The sequence below is a fragment of the Chenopodium quinoa genome, unplaced genomic scaffold (genome assembly GCF_001683475.1).
Source record: "Chenopodium quinoa cultivar QQ74 unplaced genomic scaffold, ASM168347v1, whole genome shotgun sequence".
In the NCBI taxonomy this organism is placed as follows: Eukaryota; Viridiplantae; Streptophyta; class Magnoliopsida; order Caryophyllales; family Amaranthaceae; genus Chenopodium; species Chenopodium quinoa.
The window spans coordinates 2,634,266-2,649,076 of record NW_018745540.1 but is presented as its reverse complement, the minus strand read 5'-3'; the positions used below and the strand labels follow the sequence as shown (position 1 = coordinate 2,649,076).

Genomic DNA, 14,811 nt, shown 5'->3' with positions numbered 1-14,811 from the left:
CTCACTCCAACAATATATGGAGCGATTTCCAAAGGGCGAACAATACAATACTATTGTTCTCTCCAAAAGAATTTCATTACCATCCGAGTAGCCAATCCTTCAAAGATGATAGATTGTGGTGAAACTCAAGAAGTTTCTACACCAATGGAGTTTAGTCACCCCCATGTAAAAGGGCACGTTAGGTGTGAAACAACTCCAGATTTGATGCTAGAAGATCCAACCATAGGTATGGCAAGTCACGAGTCATCATGCGAAGCTACGTCGACACTCCTACCAATTACGCCGGTTTCTTCCCCTCTGTAGACTTCCGTTCACCCAACAACTTCCTGCTCTGAAATATTGTTAGGTTTTGTCTCGTCTCCCTGTCCCAGGTCTAGAAGGAAATATGCCACTTTGCAAAGTAGATCTCCCACGTTTTTTACTAACTCTTTGTTTTGCAGGATAAGCGGCTCTAAAAGAATAGCATCATGTCCCAACGGGTATACTTGTTTCCTAATCGTAAGAAGTTGTATGGTCCGACCCCCAATGTTCTATCGTGTAATCTTGCTTTCTTTACTTAGTTTAGGTTGTAATCATCATTTAATGACTCTTTGTCAAAAAAAAAAATAAATAAATAAAATAAAAAAATAAATAAAATAAATAAATAAATAAATTAATTAATAACGGAGTATTTACAATCCCAGAGCCTGGAAGTGGTCACTCTTACTCTTCAGCCTGACACTATATACCTTACTGTAGTTACACCGAATGCAAAAGCTCTTTGATCCCAGTAGAAAGTAGTATGTTTTCTTTTCTTTTCAATCTTTTTTTTTTTGTTTTTTGTTTTTTTTTTTTTTTTTTTTTTTTTTTTTTTTGAGAGGAAGTAGGGAGTAGTATGGAGTAGTCGATTAAATTGGTTTCAAAAATAATTTATATTTCAGCCTGCTTCCTATATAAATGGTGTTTTGTTACATTGCAACAAAAGAAAAGTGAGGTGCAGAATATAAACACATCAGGCAAGATATGAACAGAAGCAAAATTTCTTGAATGAGGTGAGGTATATTTAAAATTCAATTCGATATTGAACAACCAAAAGATAGAACAGGTTAACCCCCGGCTGCCACTGCACTCTGTCCTTTGATAACTTTGTCATAGAATTGCCAGGACAAACTTCTTTCAGTGATAGCGCTCTGACCAAATGGATGTTGCTCTATATATTCCTGTACATTGTCAGCCATAGCTAGTTCTTCCAGATATTCTCGAATGATCCCTCCTGGACCTGTAATTGCATTATTCTATGCTCAGGATGCAAATTTAAAACCTTCCCAATTGAAAATTAGTTTAACTTTTGCTAAATCTAATTCAGAATTATGCTACAGAAAGTTCAGAAACATGACCAATGCATTATTCACTTGACACTTCATCATACCCATAATAAGCTAATAGAGTAATAGTTACCAAAGGACACTCTGAACTATAGCTTGGGTGCAGCAAACACTCCGAACATTGACTAGTAGCTGAAACACCACCAACTGTTGATTTGAGTGCAATGAGTGACATTAATGGGTATTTTTGGGCACTTAAACTGAGATATTTTTGGAAAATAAAGGGTAATTGATGACACGCGTTGCACCTAAATCAATAGTTGGTGGTGTTCTAGTAACTAGTCAAAGTTCGGGGTGTTGGCTGCACCCAAGCTATAATTTAGGGTGTTTAAGCCAATTTTGCCAAAATAATGGTATAATGGATGTGACCAGGACAATATTGCAAAAATATAAAATCTATGCATACTTTTAAGCAACATGCATAATATTAACCCAGAATAAGATAGTTAAGGTAAGATTAACAAAGGAGCAGATGAGTCATACCAATCGCATCATCTGCACCATCTTTGTAGTCATAAGAGTATGGGAAAATAGCAGTATGAGGCTGTGCAAGAATCACATGTTTAGAAGAAAGGTTAATGCAAGAACTTATCAAGGTCACATCTACCAAACATTCAGTAGAAATGGTGATCGACTTACAGGATTGAGCAATGCCTTGTAAGGAGTATCATCCAGCAGTAATGTATTTGATTCATTGAATTCACCTTTCTTCCATGGAAGGTCAGGGTCATCATAACTCTCCCAGACTTTTCTAAGCTCTTTGAAAACCAATGCCTTATGTTTATTCTCCAGGGTTCTAAAGTTTGACGCAGTGCAATACGATAAATCCTGCAATATAAGCAACGCATTGAGATTTTGAAGCTCATAGACATGCACCAATGACTGTCCAAGCATCCATTTCAATAATATAAAGACAAGAAAAATTATTTTAGTTGAAAATCTTTTTTAAAATGAAATCAACCCAATCTATGACACGTCTATGAACTATATTGATTTGTCCAGAAAACTACAGTTACATTAATATTCAAAAAACAAGTAACAAAGTCATGCAAGCCAGCATTTTGATTTTTGACCAACAAATACTACTCTACTTTCTGCAAGACCGAGCATCAGGTCCTTTCGAACAAAGCAACTTGCATGCTTTCCCTATCTTATAGCTTGCTTTCCAGGGATCTTCAACCTAATATGTGAGGCTACTAATTTGTGCACTATTCTAGGTTTCTAGGCTTTGCACATTGAGCTCTGGTAAATTATTTTCCAATCATTGCTGACAATATAAAAAAAAAAAAAAAGGGATAATTACTTACCCAGCAGAAAATCAATTTGTCTTTCATATCTCCTATCAAGTAGTTAAGTAATCTATCGATAATTTTCCTGCAAATTGAAAAAACATTGTTATACATGAACTTAATGAGTACAATGGAGAAATTTGATTTATACAAGATACAATCAATTCCATTGGAAACCCTAAGTGACTCAGATCACTACGCAGAGATCTAAATCAAATGAACTATATTTGCAATATCAATGTACATTACTCAAGTGACATAGGGGCAACAATTTTGATGCACATACAATACGTATATGGTTTCAGAGTCTTCTTTCTTATCTCTTCTCTTTTTATCATGGTTATCAAATGTTCACATTGATTCAACAATAGTCTTATTCATTTAACTTGGGTGCTCCGGATCAAAATATTCAGTTATCGTTATAAACTCCCAACATTTCAGTCCTTTGATGTCCCAAATCTTAAATTACATTGATAATAAGTTATTAAAATTTTCTGAAGCTCTGAAAGTTGCTCATCTTTAATGTATTAACTACCTCATTTATAAACATAAAATGAGGATTTGCAAAAATAAACAATAACTTGCAAACACATTTTATATTGTCCCCTTAATTATTTTGAAATCCATTATCGACTTAACTATTTGGAACAAAGAAAGTCGTAGGTAAGGAAATTTTTTGAGCCATTCTCATCATTATAGTTGCTATCAACTTTACGACCCCATTAGTCCATTTCAGTTTCATTATTAGCTTTGCATATTATTTTATTTCCTGGATCCAAACCATTCAAAACAAGTGGGTTTTTTTTTTTTTTTTTTTTTTTTTTTTTTTTTTTTTTTTTTGTTCTCAAAGAGAAAATATTTTTTTAAAAAGAATTTTTATGGTAAAGAGTGTAATGAAGCTCAAATCAAAAGATTGCAGCAAGGAAATATAGGGCCTTTTAAAAGCTTGACCTAAGGCTCCAATTTTCAGACACAATCCCAAGCTCCATCTCTGGTGTTAAGGGTGATGATGTCCATAAAGAAGAAGGCCTTCATTTTTTTTTCAAGGTAGGAGGGGAGGGGGTGTGTGGTGGAATTCTATGAAGTATTAAATATAATGTATTTACCTTGATCTTGATGACCATATTGCCACATTGAATCTCTCAAGGCAAAATTTCAAGAAATCAGAGCAGAAGGGTCTAGTGAAAACTGCACAAATAAGCAGCAAACAAAGCACATATTCAGCTGAGCTGAATGCATATAACAAGCAGTTGACCACAAAGGTGGAAAAGGTAACTAAGCATCAATACAAACCTGCCCGTCCTGCAATTTTAGTGTCTGCCTTGTAGCCCTTGGGAGGAGGATAAACTATATCTGCCAATATGCCATTGATATCAAGAATAAGAAGCTTCTTTCTTGAGCTAAAAGTGGGAGCTTTTTGTGGAAAATAATTTAATAAATGCAATATGCTACTATTTCGACTGACATTAGCCAGAGAGAAAGGATCATTAACATTCAGATTTGATAAAGAAAGCTCATGTCCATTGAGGCTTTCAAGCAATGACGGCTGCATTTCATGTTTCTGGGAGAAAGATCCAGCTCCTGAGATGGCTATCGGATTCTCTAACAAGACAACTGACTCACTGGAAGCATCACTTTTAGAATTGGTTATCCTATTAGAGCTCATTGATAATGAATCAACATCTTCATGTCGCTTGTCTGAAGTCCCAAGAGAAGCTTCCAAAACAACAAAGCCACCTTCACAAGAATTTATTGGAGCCTTTTGGTCCACTTTAGAGTCCGAGGAAGGCAATTGCATCAATTCCTCAGAAGCAAAAGCTTGTGATGTTTTCAAATTAAATTCTTTGGTTGGTCCTAGTCCTTGGAGGGTACCATTCAATTGCTTACATTTCCCTAGTGAAAGGCAATGAGTTGAGCAATAACTTTTTTTCTTTAGACAAGACGTATAGCCTTTCTCAGTTTGTTTGTAAACAGGAAAGTTATGGCTCTCTACATTATGCATTGCCATCTTTGTCACCTTGCATGACACTTCCATCTCCTTTTTCATCAAAGGGCCCATTTGTCCAATAGCTTGGGCAGTTCCAACATCTGCCCTTACTAGTATATTGACTGAAAAATAAAGAGTTGGAGCCAGCTCTAAAATATTTCTAATGTTCTTCCAAGTCTCAAATTATGCAACTTGGAATGGGTATAGTATCATTCGTTGCATAAAGTTGTCTCTCTCCCTCTCAGGATAAGAACATTTTCCTCTTCACCAGTGCTGTCAATTTCCTCTTCCAATTTACATGAGCCCTGTTAAGATTAGGATACCAGAAATAAAAAATCAGGTTATCATTCTATTCCAATATGTGCAACTCACCACTTCTACAGAGTTACAAAAAAGCTAGAGTAAAGCACAAATTTAGTGCACCTGAAGAACACAATTGCTAATGTAAAATAACATGACTTTAAGATGAACAACATGGGATATGTTCTTCTTCTTTTTTTTTTTTTTCTATTTTTTTTTTTTTATATATAGCAATAGTTACATATCCATGTTCTTTTTATCACAATACCTTTACATAAGCACTTGTGTTTTGATGCACAAATATCCGGTCCATAGCCCAAGCATTGAAGAGTGTCAAAAAACCGAAGTACATCAAACAGTACGCTATCAATCACAAATAAGTTAACATCATTTAAGTTCTAACAAGGTTGACCTTGACCACTAAAAACGTAAAACGTTTTTCAGATTTTAAAAAATAGCACCTGTTGCTGAATTTTTAAAAATTTTAACCAAAAAGCAGGGATATGTATTTTGGTCATAGTAAAACTTGGACAGTTCAAATTGGATAGACTGTCTGTAATATACAGTCTGGATGGCACCAATCATGATCGAGCATGATTAACAAGGCTGTGCATTGCAGTCATGCAAGAACATCGACAATTAGGTAGAGAAATAGACCCTGAAAGTTTTGTAATTGGAGTTTGGACGAGTCTTTACTTAGGGATGAAGAATATTTTTAACAGCTTGAGAGCTTACACAAACTTGATATGCCTTTCTCCCAGGACAAAGAAAACTCAAAACACTCTGTATGAAGACACACAAGTCCTCGGCTCTCTACCACCGTTTAGATAACAATTCCTAGAGGGTGGCATAACTAGCATTAGGTCTCAATTATGCATTGGAAGAAGGAATACTACTTAGAATTACTTAGAATTAGAATTAGAATTAGTTCAAGGAGCAGGACAAATGCAATGATAAGCAACATAGGCACCAATCTATGGCTGTATATACTGCTCTAAAATCCATACAAACCAAAGTAGAGATATAATTTAGCAAGAAATAGCAATGAATTCTACAAACCTTAAAAAACCTCCTGGCTCCACACAAATCAAACACATGCAAGAACTACCAAACCACATTTGAATACGGAAATTCTGTTTGTAGTAAAAGAATTCATCTTATTCAGCAGAGTAGATTTTGATTTCTGAGTCTAATTCGAAACAATAACACTCTCTGCCAAGAATTAATAGCCACATTGCCCCATCCCTCTATAATAAAGGATTCACTATGGTTTCATCAACATTGTGTTACTATGGTTTCACCAAGGGTTTATTTGGAAAACAAACACAATCTAATCTACACTCTCATAAGCAATTTACGGGTAATTAAGACGGTTCATCAGGGGGCGAAAATGCAGGCCCGGCTAGAGCTCAATGGGATTAAGGCAGGCTCGGCCAGAGCTCAATGGGATTAAGGCAGGCTTGGCTCGAGCTCGAACCACAACAAACCACAAATTCCTCAAAACCCAAGCTCAGCTCGTGAACTCGATTAGGCTCATTACATGCAACACATTAGAATCAAAGTTTGACTCATACATCAAACTAAAAATCCAAAATCACATAAAACTCTTCTTGCTTAAAATTTCAACGTAAATTACACATAGCAAAAATCCAGCAGTAAAATCTCTCATCATAATCTTTCATAACCTCAGTAATTATAACCATTAGTTCAACAATTTACCTTAATAGAACCCTAAATTGACGAATAATTAACGATAATGAGAAATTAAACCCTAGAATGTGAAATTGATATTCGATAATTTAAAAAGAAAAAAAGAAACATTGTACCTCAGAAGCTGTTTCAATGGAAGAGAGAAAGCTCAGAAGCTGCGTCAATGGAGAGCTCAGAGAAAGCTTTAATGGCGGAGATAGAGAGAGAGGTGAAACGTAAAAGTGGAAAGCTTTGGAGGGAAATTAAAAGAAAACATAGAAAGAAGATATAGTAGGCATTTCAGACATATAATAACCAAGAAATATTTTAAGGATAAAATGTATCTTTGAGAGTTGTGTGTTGTGTCAATGGAAATAAATTGATGAAGATTCGTCCTTCATTTTGACAAGATCTTACGAGTTTATTTAGGGTGGGTTTCGCCTCTATTTGTTTGTTCCATAAATTATTAATAAATTAGATGAAAGCGCGTGCGATGCACGGTTTTTACCTTTAAGATTTTAAATTATTTTATTTATTGTATTTAATTAATTCAGAAAAAATTACAAAAGTTTAATATTTATTTATTTTTACTATAATTTATAATGAATTTTTTAAATATAAATAAATTGTAAATATGATATTTTTTCCGTTATATAAAATCTTTAATGTGAAATGATAAATTTTTAATAATTTAAATCCTAAATCATTATTCATTTTTACCATATCTTTTATTTCGATAGAATCACCAACCTCATCCACAACTAACCTAAATTGAACCGTGAAATATTAGCCAAACTGAAATTGATATAAATTAAATCTTTACATTTATATAAAATAAATCAATATATTTACCAATAAATGAAAAATTGTTGCAATATAAAATCAAATCTATGCATTGGAATTTTTTCACCATCTCCAAAAATAACCAAAGCCATCCATACATTAAGTATATACGTGGCATTAAAATTTTAGATATATCAAATCTAATTCGTTACTTTTATCTAGGTGGCGACATAATTTTTTAATTCAAAAATAAAATACAAATCTTTCTTCTTATTGGTCGAAATAAGTATATTTTTTACGTGGTGCTCCGAATGCTCTCCAAAAATGCCTACTTTATATATATATATATATATATTAGATTAATATAGAGTATCAAATAGATATTGGAAACAACGCAAGTTGTGTGCGGGTCACAACATGTGGTCGCTTATAGAGAACAAAGTAACTCATATAACACTGACCGAACCGGATAACCCCTATAATACTGACAAAATAACCCCTAACACTAACGAAGTAAACCTCATGATGGCTGGCACACCGTATGACCAACCACATATAAGATATTACACTTATCAATTAGAAAATAACAAAAGGTTGTGATATAAACATTGTAATGGCTACAAAAATTGTGTAGTTATTGCAAATTTGTTCTATAAATATATTTTATACAAGTTAAAATATTTTTAAGAGAAACATTCGATGTTTAAAATAATTGTTTGAAAATAATCACATGTTATGCAAAATAGTGTTATTTGTTCTATAAAACTCAACAAAAGTTTTTATAATTTACGAACCAAATAAGTGGGTACCATTACATTACTACCATTAAAGAGCATATGGCATCAAAATTGAGCTTATAATCCCACCACTGCTAATATAATATAACTATTAATATCAAAATTTTGGCATTTGTAAAGAAAAGAAAAGAATATTAATTATAACTTTATAAGTATCATATTTTAAGATAATCCTTGATTAACAATTATATAATACTTCCTCCATTCCACAAATATTACAACAATTATCATTTTAGAAAGTTTTAAAAAAATTACAACATTTTAAAGGTGATCATTGGGCAGCCCAAGCCGGGTTTGGGCCGGGACGAAGCCGAGAAATTAGCCCACTTCTCGGGCCGAAAACTGTGCCCAAATTCGCCAAAAATGGACGGGTCGTGTGAGCTTTTTGGGTCATTTTCGGGCCGGGCTAAAAAACAACTAAAACGGCATAAAACCTTTTCCCAAGGCCGCCCCAAAAAATAAAAAATCGGGTCGGGCCGGGCTCCAATTTTGGGCCTAAAAAACCGCCCAAAATCGAGTCGGGCCAACGGGCCAGGCTGATTTTGACCAACTCTACAACATTTTCCTATTTCACATGTAATATCTCTTTCTCTCTGTAGGCGTCATTCGAATCGCGCCTAATTAAGCATGTGTGAATATGCTTGGCAATCATAAGAACTGGGAATTGACATTATACGATTAGGGTCAAGGAAAGTAGGGAGCCGCCAACAAGTTTTTAACGAACTTGTAAACTGTTCACGGATCATTTAAGGCAACCACGAATAAGGGACACGATATAGGCAACAACGATTGATCCGTGAAAGTTACACCCCGTTCATAATCCATAAGATTACTAACTCCATATGGTTCGGAACCACGAAAGGAGGATTGGGGATGATGGTACAAAGTGAGTCATAGAGTCACATTCTATAATACCCCGTATTATTGAGACGCATTTTCTAATTAATTAATTATTAATAATTTTCTAAAATGGGTATTTCAGTAGATTATTTTCTATTTGAATTTTGGAGCCAAAAACATTTTTAAAACTTAATTATTATTTTGATTTTATATAAGATTTATTATCCATTTATTTTATTTCAAAAACCGATATATATATATATATATATATATATATATATATATATATATATATTTCGGATATTTTAATCAAGAAAAAATTATATCTTTCTTATTTATTTTAAAAGGGCCGAAAATCTATTTAATTAAGCTAGGAGTTTTGGATTTTCTAGGTATAGAAAATCTGATTTTTCATGTTTAATTAATTAGTTTAAAGTTGGTATTTTTCTAATTAATTATTTTCTACAAAATATATTATTTACACAATCATTTTTAATCCTTAAAATCTAGCAAAATATTTCCTAAAACTAAGCAATGAGGTCCGAAAATATGAGCATGAATATGCTCAATATTTTCGGCCACCTTATGCTAATTTTGGTTTAATTATTTTAGTTGTTTTGTATTTTAAATATCTTCTTTAAATTTCCTTATTTAATTAATTCCTATTTTCCATCTCACAAACATTTGATCATACAATTTAATTGCCTTAAATCCTTCTTGATTATTCTCCAAGCAAGCTCACTTTCCATCTTCCATTTCATGATCAAGCTACTTACCTTAATTCTTTATTTCTTAATCACCATAAACTAAACCTTCCTTAATTCTTAAACTCTCTTTTCCAAGTAATTCCTTAAACTACATTTACCATAATTCTTCCTACAAAATCTTACCTTAATTCTTTCATTCATGAGCCTATAAAACCCCCTCATACCTCTCATATTCTTCACCCCATAACTCAATTCTCTTCTTCTCTCTTACTATTCTTTTCCCTCAACCTTTTCCTACTTTTCTTTTCCTCTTTTCTAAAAGAAAATCAGCCCGTATATATTTGGAGCCAATTTTCGGGCACTTCTGGTAAGTTTTGGGGTTTTTCTATTTCATGGAAAATTGTTCCTTTTAAAACATCCTTGAGGTTAGGCTCAGAATCACCCAATTCGGAGTTATATTGAAGGAGTTATAGGCTTTGCAAGTTCTGCCTATTCTTTTCAACGCAAATTCAATTCTGTTTAATCCTATTCCTTTATTTTCTTCATGTTAGTTTTCTAAAATATAAATACCTATTTCAAAGCTATAATTTTATATTAATTTTTTTTTTAAAAGTGTTTTATAATCCATGCACATTAGATTTGGGTTTATGTCTAAGGATGTTGTGATAACCTTATGGTTATGTTAATTGCAAGGTGTATTCGTGATTGAACTTTGAAAGAGCGAAGTATTGATTGAGATTCAGAATTAAGGTACGTTTAGGTGGCTAGATACCTTCAAAATTGTTGAGTTAAGCATGTTTGTGTGATTTTAATTAAATTATTTTGAATTATGATTTAAAAATTAACCTTGAGAATTCATATTTTAATAAATATGTTTGAGAATGGATGTCTATCTTATTTTGAATGGTTTGAAATTATTTATTATGCCTAAAGGAATTTGGTTTTTAAAAGCATGTTAGATTGATTTAAAGAGTTTTTTTTAAAAAGGTTTGATTTTAAAAAGCTTGTTGAATTAAATACAAAAGGAGTTTTTGAGTTATTCTATTATAAAGTTCGATTTTATTCAAAAGAGGAATTTCATGAGAATTATTGAATTATTTATTAAAAGCTTTACAAGCATGATTATTATATTAATCCCACTATGCGGATTCATTGAAGACTATGGACTTTGTATGACGTAGTCTTTCCTCAAGAATAGCCTTTCAATATAAGGATACTACCTTGGGGGGTGTGCACACTTAGGAGAGGAATTGGGTTTTTAAAAAGGAATTGGTTTTTATCACTTGAATTATTATTCAAATTATTATTGAGTTTTTGGAATTGTTTTGAGAATTTTGAGAATTGGTTTTGAATTATGAAGTTTGAGTTATTGAATTAATTATTGGAATTTCATAATTGGTTTTAAAAGCATGTTTGCAAATAAATTGAGTTTACTTATCTTGCACTTGTCGTACTTGGCATATTTTGTTAATCTGTATTTCCTATTTGTTTTGGTTCGCCCTGTTTACCTTAATGGTAAGCAATGTTGACTATTTTCAGATGGAGTCAATAAATGAGCATTTGGGAGTCCTGCGACATTTTTCACCTAGTTAGGAATGTTAGTCTTTGTTTCTATTTTTGAGTACTCATGACAATGGTTATTACTATTTTATAAGTATTAATAAAAGAAGAGTTGGGTTTTCCGCTGCAAGTTTGTTATTGAGTTAAGTATTTTGAGTAGCCTTGCGTAATCACGCGACGGTAATGCACCTAAGTCTATCTTTATGGTATAATTATAAGTATTATACTAGTATTTCCGTAGAGGGAGATTTGGGGGTGTTACACATTCGCCCGTATTGGCCTCTACTCGATTCTTATTGTGAAAAGCATTCCTGCGATCTCAAAGGCACACAATACAAAGATTCAATTTGCTCCAAACTAATATTAGGCTAAATTGGTTGAATGTTAATGCAACACATAATTTTAAATATCGTAATCACTTCAATTAACAACAAGATTAAAAGGGATCCTCACCGGTCGTCCAAATTATCTTATGATACTAGAAATTAAAATAATATTCTAAGCATGATTTCTATATCAAAAGTAAGGAATAAAGATAGTAAATCTACTCACTTTGATGCTTCGTATCTTTTTGTATTAAAACAATACACGCGTTAGTAACTTCAAGAAAGATTAAATCAAACCAAATAAATCAAATAAGAATTGAAATATAGATTAGGGACCAAACCCTCAGAAATATCAACCTTTCACGTCGAGGTCGAAGGCAACTACGAGAAGGGCTTGGAGTATTCAAGTCTCGCAAAGGTCGTATGGTGTGTGATGTGTTTAGGCTAAGGCTAAGAAAGAGAGAGAGAGAAGCTTATAGCTTGATGATGATTGTTGGTGAATGAAAACGGAGGAAAACAACCCTATTTATTGGGAAAAACGAGAGAAAAAGATCAGAAAAAGAGTCAGAATCCGACTCGGAGTAAAACGCCTTTCATCACGTGACGATGGATCCATCGCGTCGCGATGCTTATAAGAATCGCTGTGCGATATTTCCATCGCTGCGCGATGCTTTTCAGAAGATAAGATCCGTACAAAATCTGACTTCCAATCAAATTGGGTTAGTCGAATATCCGTACTTATCCTTATTTTATCAGAATTAAATCTATTAAAAACAAGTGTTTTATCAGATATAAAATTTTTATATTTTATCTTTTCAAAAAAAGGATAAATTAGAACCTTCTTGAGGATTCTAGAAGCTAAATAAATCCTAAGGGTTTTAGGAATGATGTTTAAGGTTAATGGACCCTCCACATGATCATTGGGTCCGAAGGTAAGGCTCGGTTTGGGCTCGATTTAGTATTTTGACCATAACTTCCTCGTTATAACTCGGATTTGGGCTTATAATATATTGTTGGAAATCTCTTTTCAAACCCCATCCAACTACAGAATTATTGGACCCAGATTATGGACCAAAATAAACTGGTTTGGATGTTTTTATAAAGATGACACGAAAAAGATTATTTTAAGGACACGAAAGGGAAATTCACGAGACTCTTCAACTCTTCAGCTAACTTGATAATCAAAGACGTGAAAGGTACTCATCACTGAGTTTGGTTTTTAGGGAGACACAATTATATGTCTACAGTATCACCCTAGAAATTCCTTTCCTTTAAAATACCTGTTTTGCCCTTTTTAAAATACGAAATAGGAAAGTCTAAGACACAACCGTCACTGTTATAATGGCTAAGGCAATTATCAAAGACACACAGCGGAAGACTCGTTTCAAAAACCTTTCAAAACATAAAACTAACTTCAATAGTCAAACCAACCGAATGTAAATTCAAACCAAAGTCAAATAAGGTCAACCTACAACTTGGAACCACTATAGGCCCTTTCAAAACCCAATTCAATATTTAATACAATGCATTAGTCCAATCAATCCAATAAAAAATATTTAAAGCAAATAAAACACATCATATTCTTATAGAAACTAAAAAAGATTCGCACTTCACTCATGTCCCAACATGAATGTGCTGCATCACCTGAAAAGCTTCTCTTTACTTTGTCACCACTACTTGCCATAAGAAATGGGTCGTCGTAGGGCCAAGATAAAGAAAAAACCAATTAAACATACAAACACACAATCAGCAATGCTGAGTACATAAGCGTAAACGAAACACACTAACATGCATTAATCCTAGCAACATTCAACTTACTTGTAGCTCAGAATTCAACACACACTCAACAACACAATATACAATACAATTTGTAGGGAACATTTCAAACATCATCTTTGAGCCCCACTGTGATCATGCATTTAATTATGGTGGTGTCCAAAGGGAAAGAAGCTAGAGATAAAAGATTCGCCAACAAGTTTTAGGAACTTGTAAACCGTTCACGGGTGTGAAGGTTACACCCCATTCACGATCACGGAGATCGCTAACTCCATAGTGGTCCGGAACCATGATTGGATATTCGGGGATGATGGTACGAATCCAACCTTAAAGAGATTGAACCCGCCCTAAATCGGCCTCTACTTAATTCTTTATGATATTCATGTGCGCTTTCCAATCAACATACATACAAAAGTTAATCCTAAACCTGTTTAACTATGTTGGTTGATTATTAATACACAAATAAATATATTATTGGCGATCACTTGGATTAAAATCATATTAGCCTAAAACAAATTATTAATTATCTTATTAGGCGTGATTTCAAATACAAATTCCCTTTAAACCTACAGAAAGGGCGTGATCAAGCAATAACAATGAATAATAAATAATCAAGCAATGTATAATAATTATTAATACAACAATCATCATCATAATCAACATATATCAATATCTCCCAAATAATATTAGCAAGATCCTAGGCATGATACTAAACGGATTAATAACAAACCCTAGCATGTCACTAAATAATAATCAAAGCATTAGCCTAAACATGATATTAGAAATCAACATGATATTAGATACATTAATTAACATCCTAAACATGATACTAGCAAGCACGAAAGCATCCTAACATGATACTAGGAATTAAAACAATATTCTAAGCATGATTTCTATATCCAAAGTGAGGAATAATGATAGTAGATCTACTCACTTTGATGCCGCCTCATACCTCTTTCTTTCAAAACAATAAACACGTTAGCACCTTCAAGAAAGAAATCAAACAAATAAATCAAATAATAATTAAAATATAGATTTGGGACCAAACCCTCAGACATATCAACCTTTCACGTCAAGGTCGAAGGCAATTCCTACGAAAAGGGCTTAGAGTATTCAAGTCTCGCAAAGGACGTATGGCGTGTGATGTGTTTAGGCTAAGGCTAAGAAAGAGAGAGAAAAAAGCTTATAGTTTAGAGAGGGATTAAGATGATGATTGTTGGTGAATCAAAATGGAGGAAAACGACCCCTATTTATAGGGAAAAATAAGAGAAAAGATCAGAAAAAGAGTCAGAATTCGACTTGGAGTAAAACAGATCGCGCGAAGCGCCAGCTATATCGCGACGCGATACTTATTTCGCTGCGCGATATTAGTATCGCGGCGTGATATAAGCAT

At 33.3% G+C, this 14,811-nt stretch overlaps 1 protein-coding gene across 1 annotated transcript; it reads right to left on the bottom strand.

Annotated features, from left to right (window-relative positions):
- Positions 1–822: 822 nt before the first annotated feature.
- On the bottom strand, positions 823–7,003 carry LOC110716022. The gene is made up of 7 exons (XM_021894655.1): positions 6,767–7,003; positions 3,947–4,945; positions 3,760–3,841; positions 2,672–2,738; positions 2,004–2,192; positions 1,848–1,908; positions 823–1,258 (listed from the first exon to the last, which is right to left on the bottom strand). The coding sequence occupies exons 2-7, from the start codon at positions 4,710–4,712 to the stop codon at positions 1,086–1,088; spliced, it is 1,338 nt and encodes a 445-aa protein (XP_021750347.1). The 5' UTR covers positions 4,713–4,945; positions 6,767–7,003; the 3' UTR covers positions 823–1,085.
- Between the last annotated feature and the right edge of the window lie 7,808 nt (positions 7,004–14,811).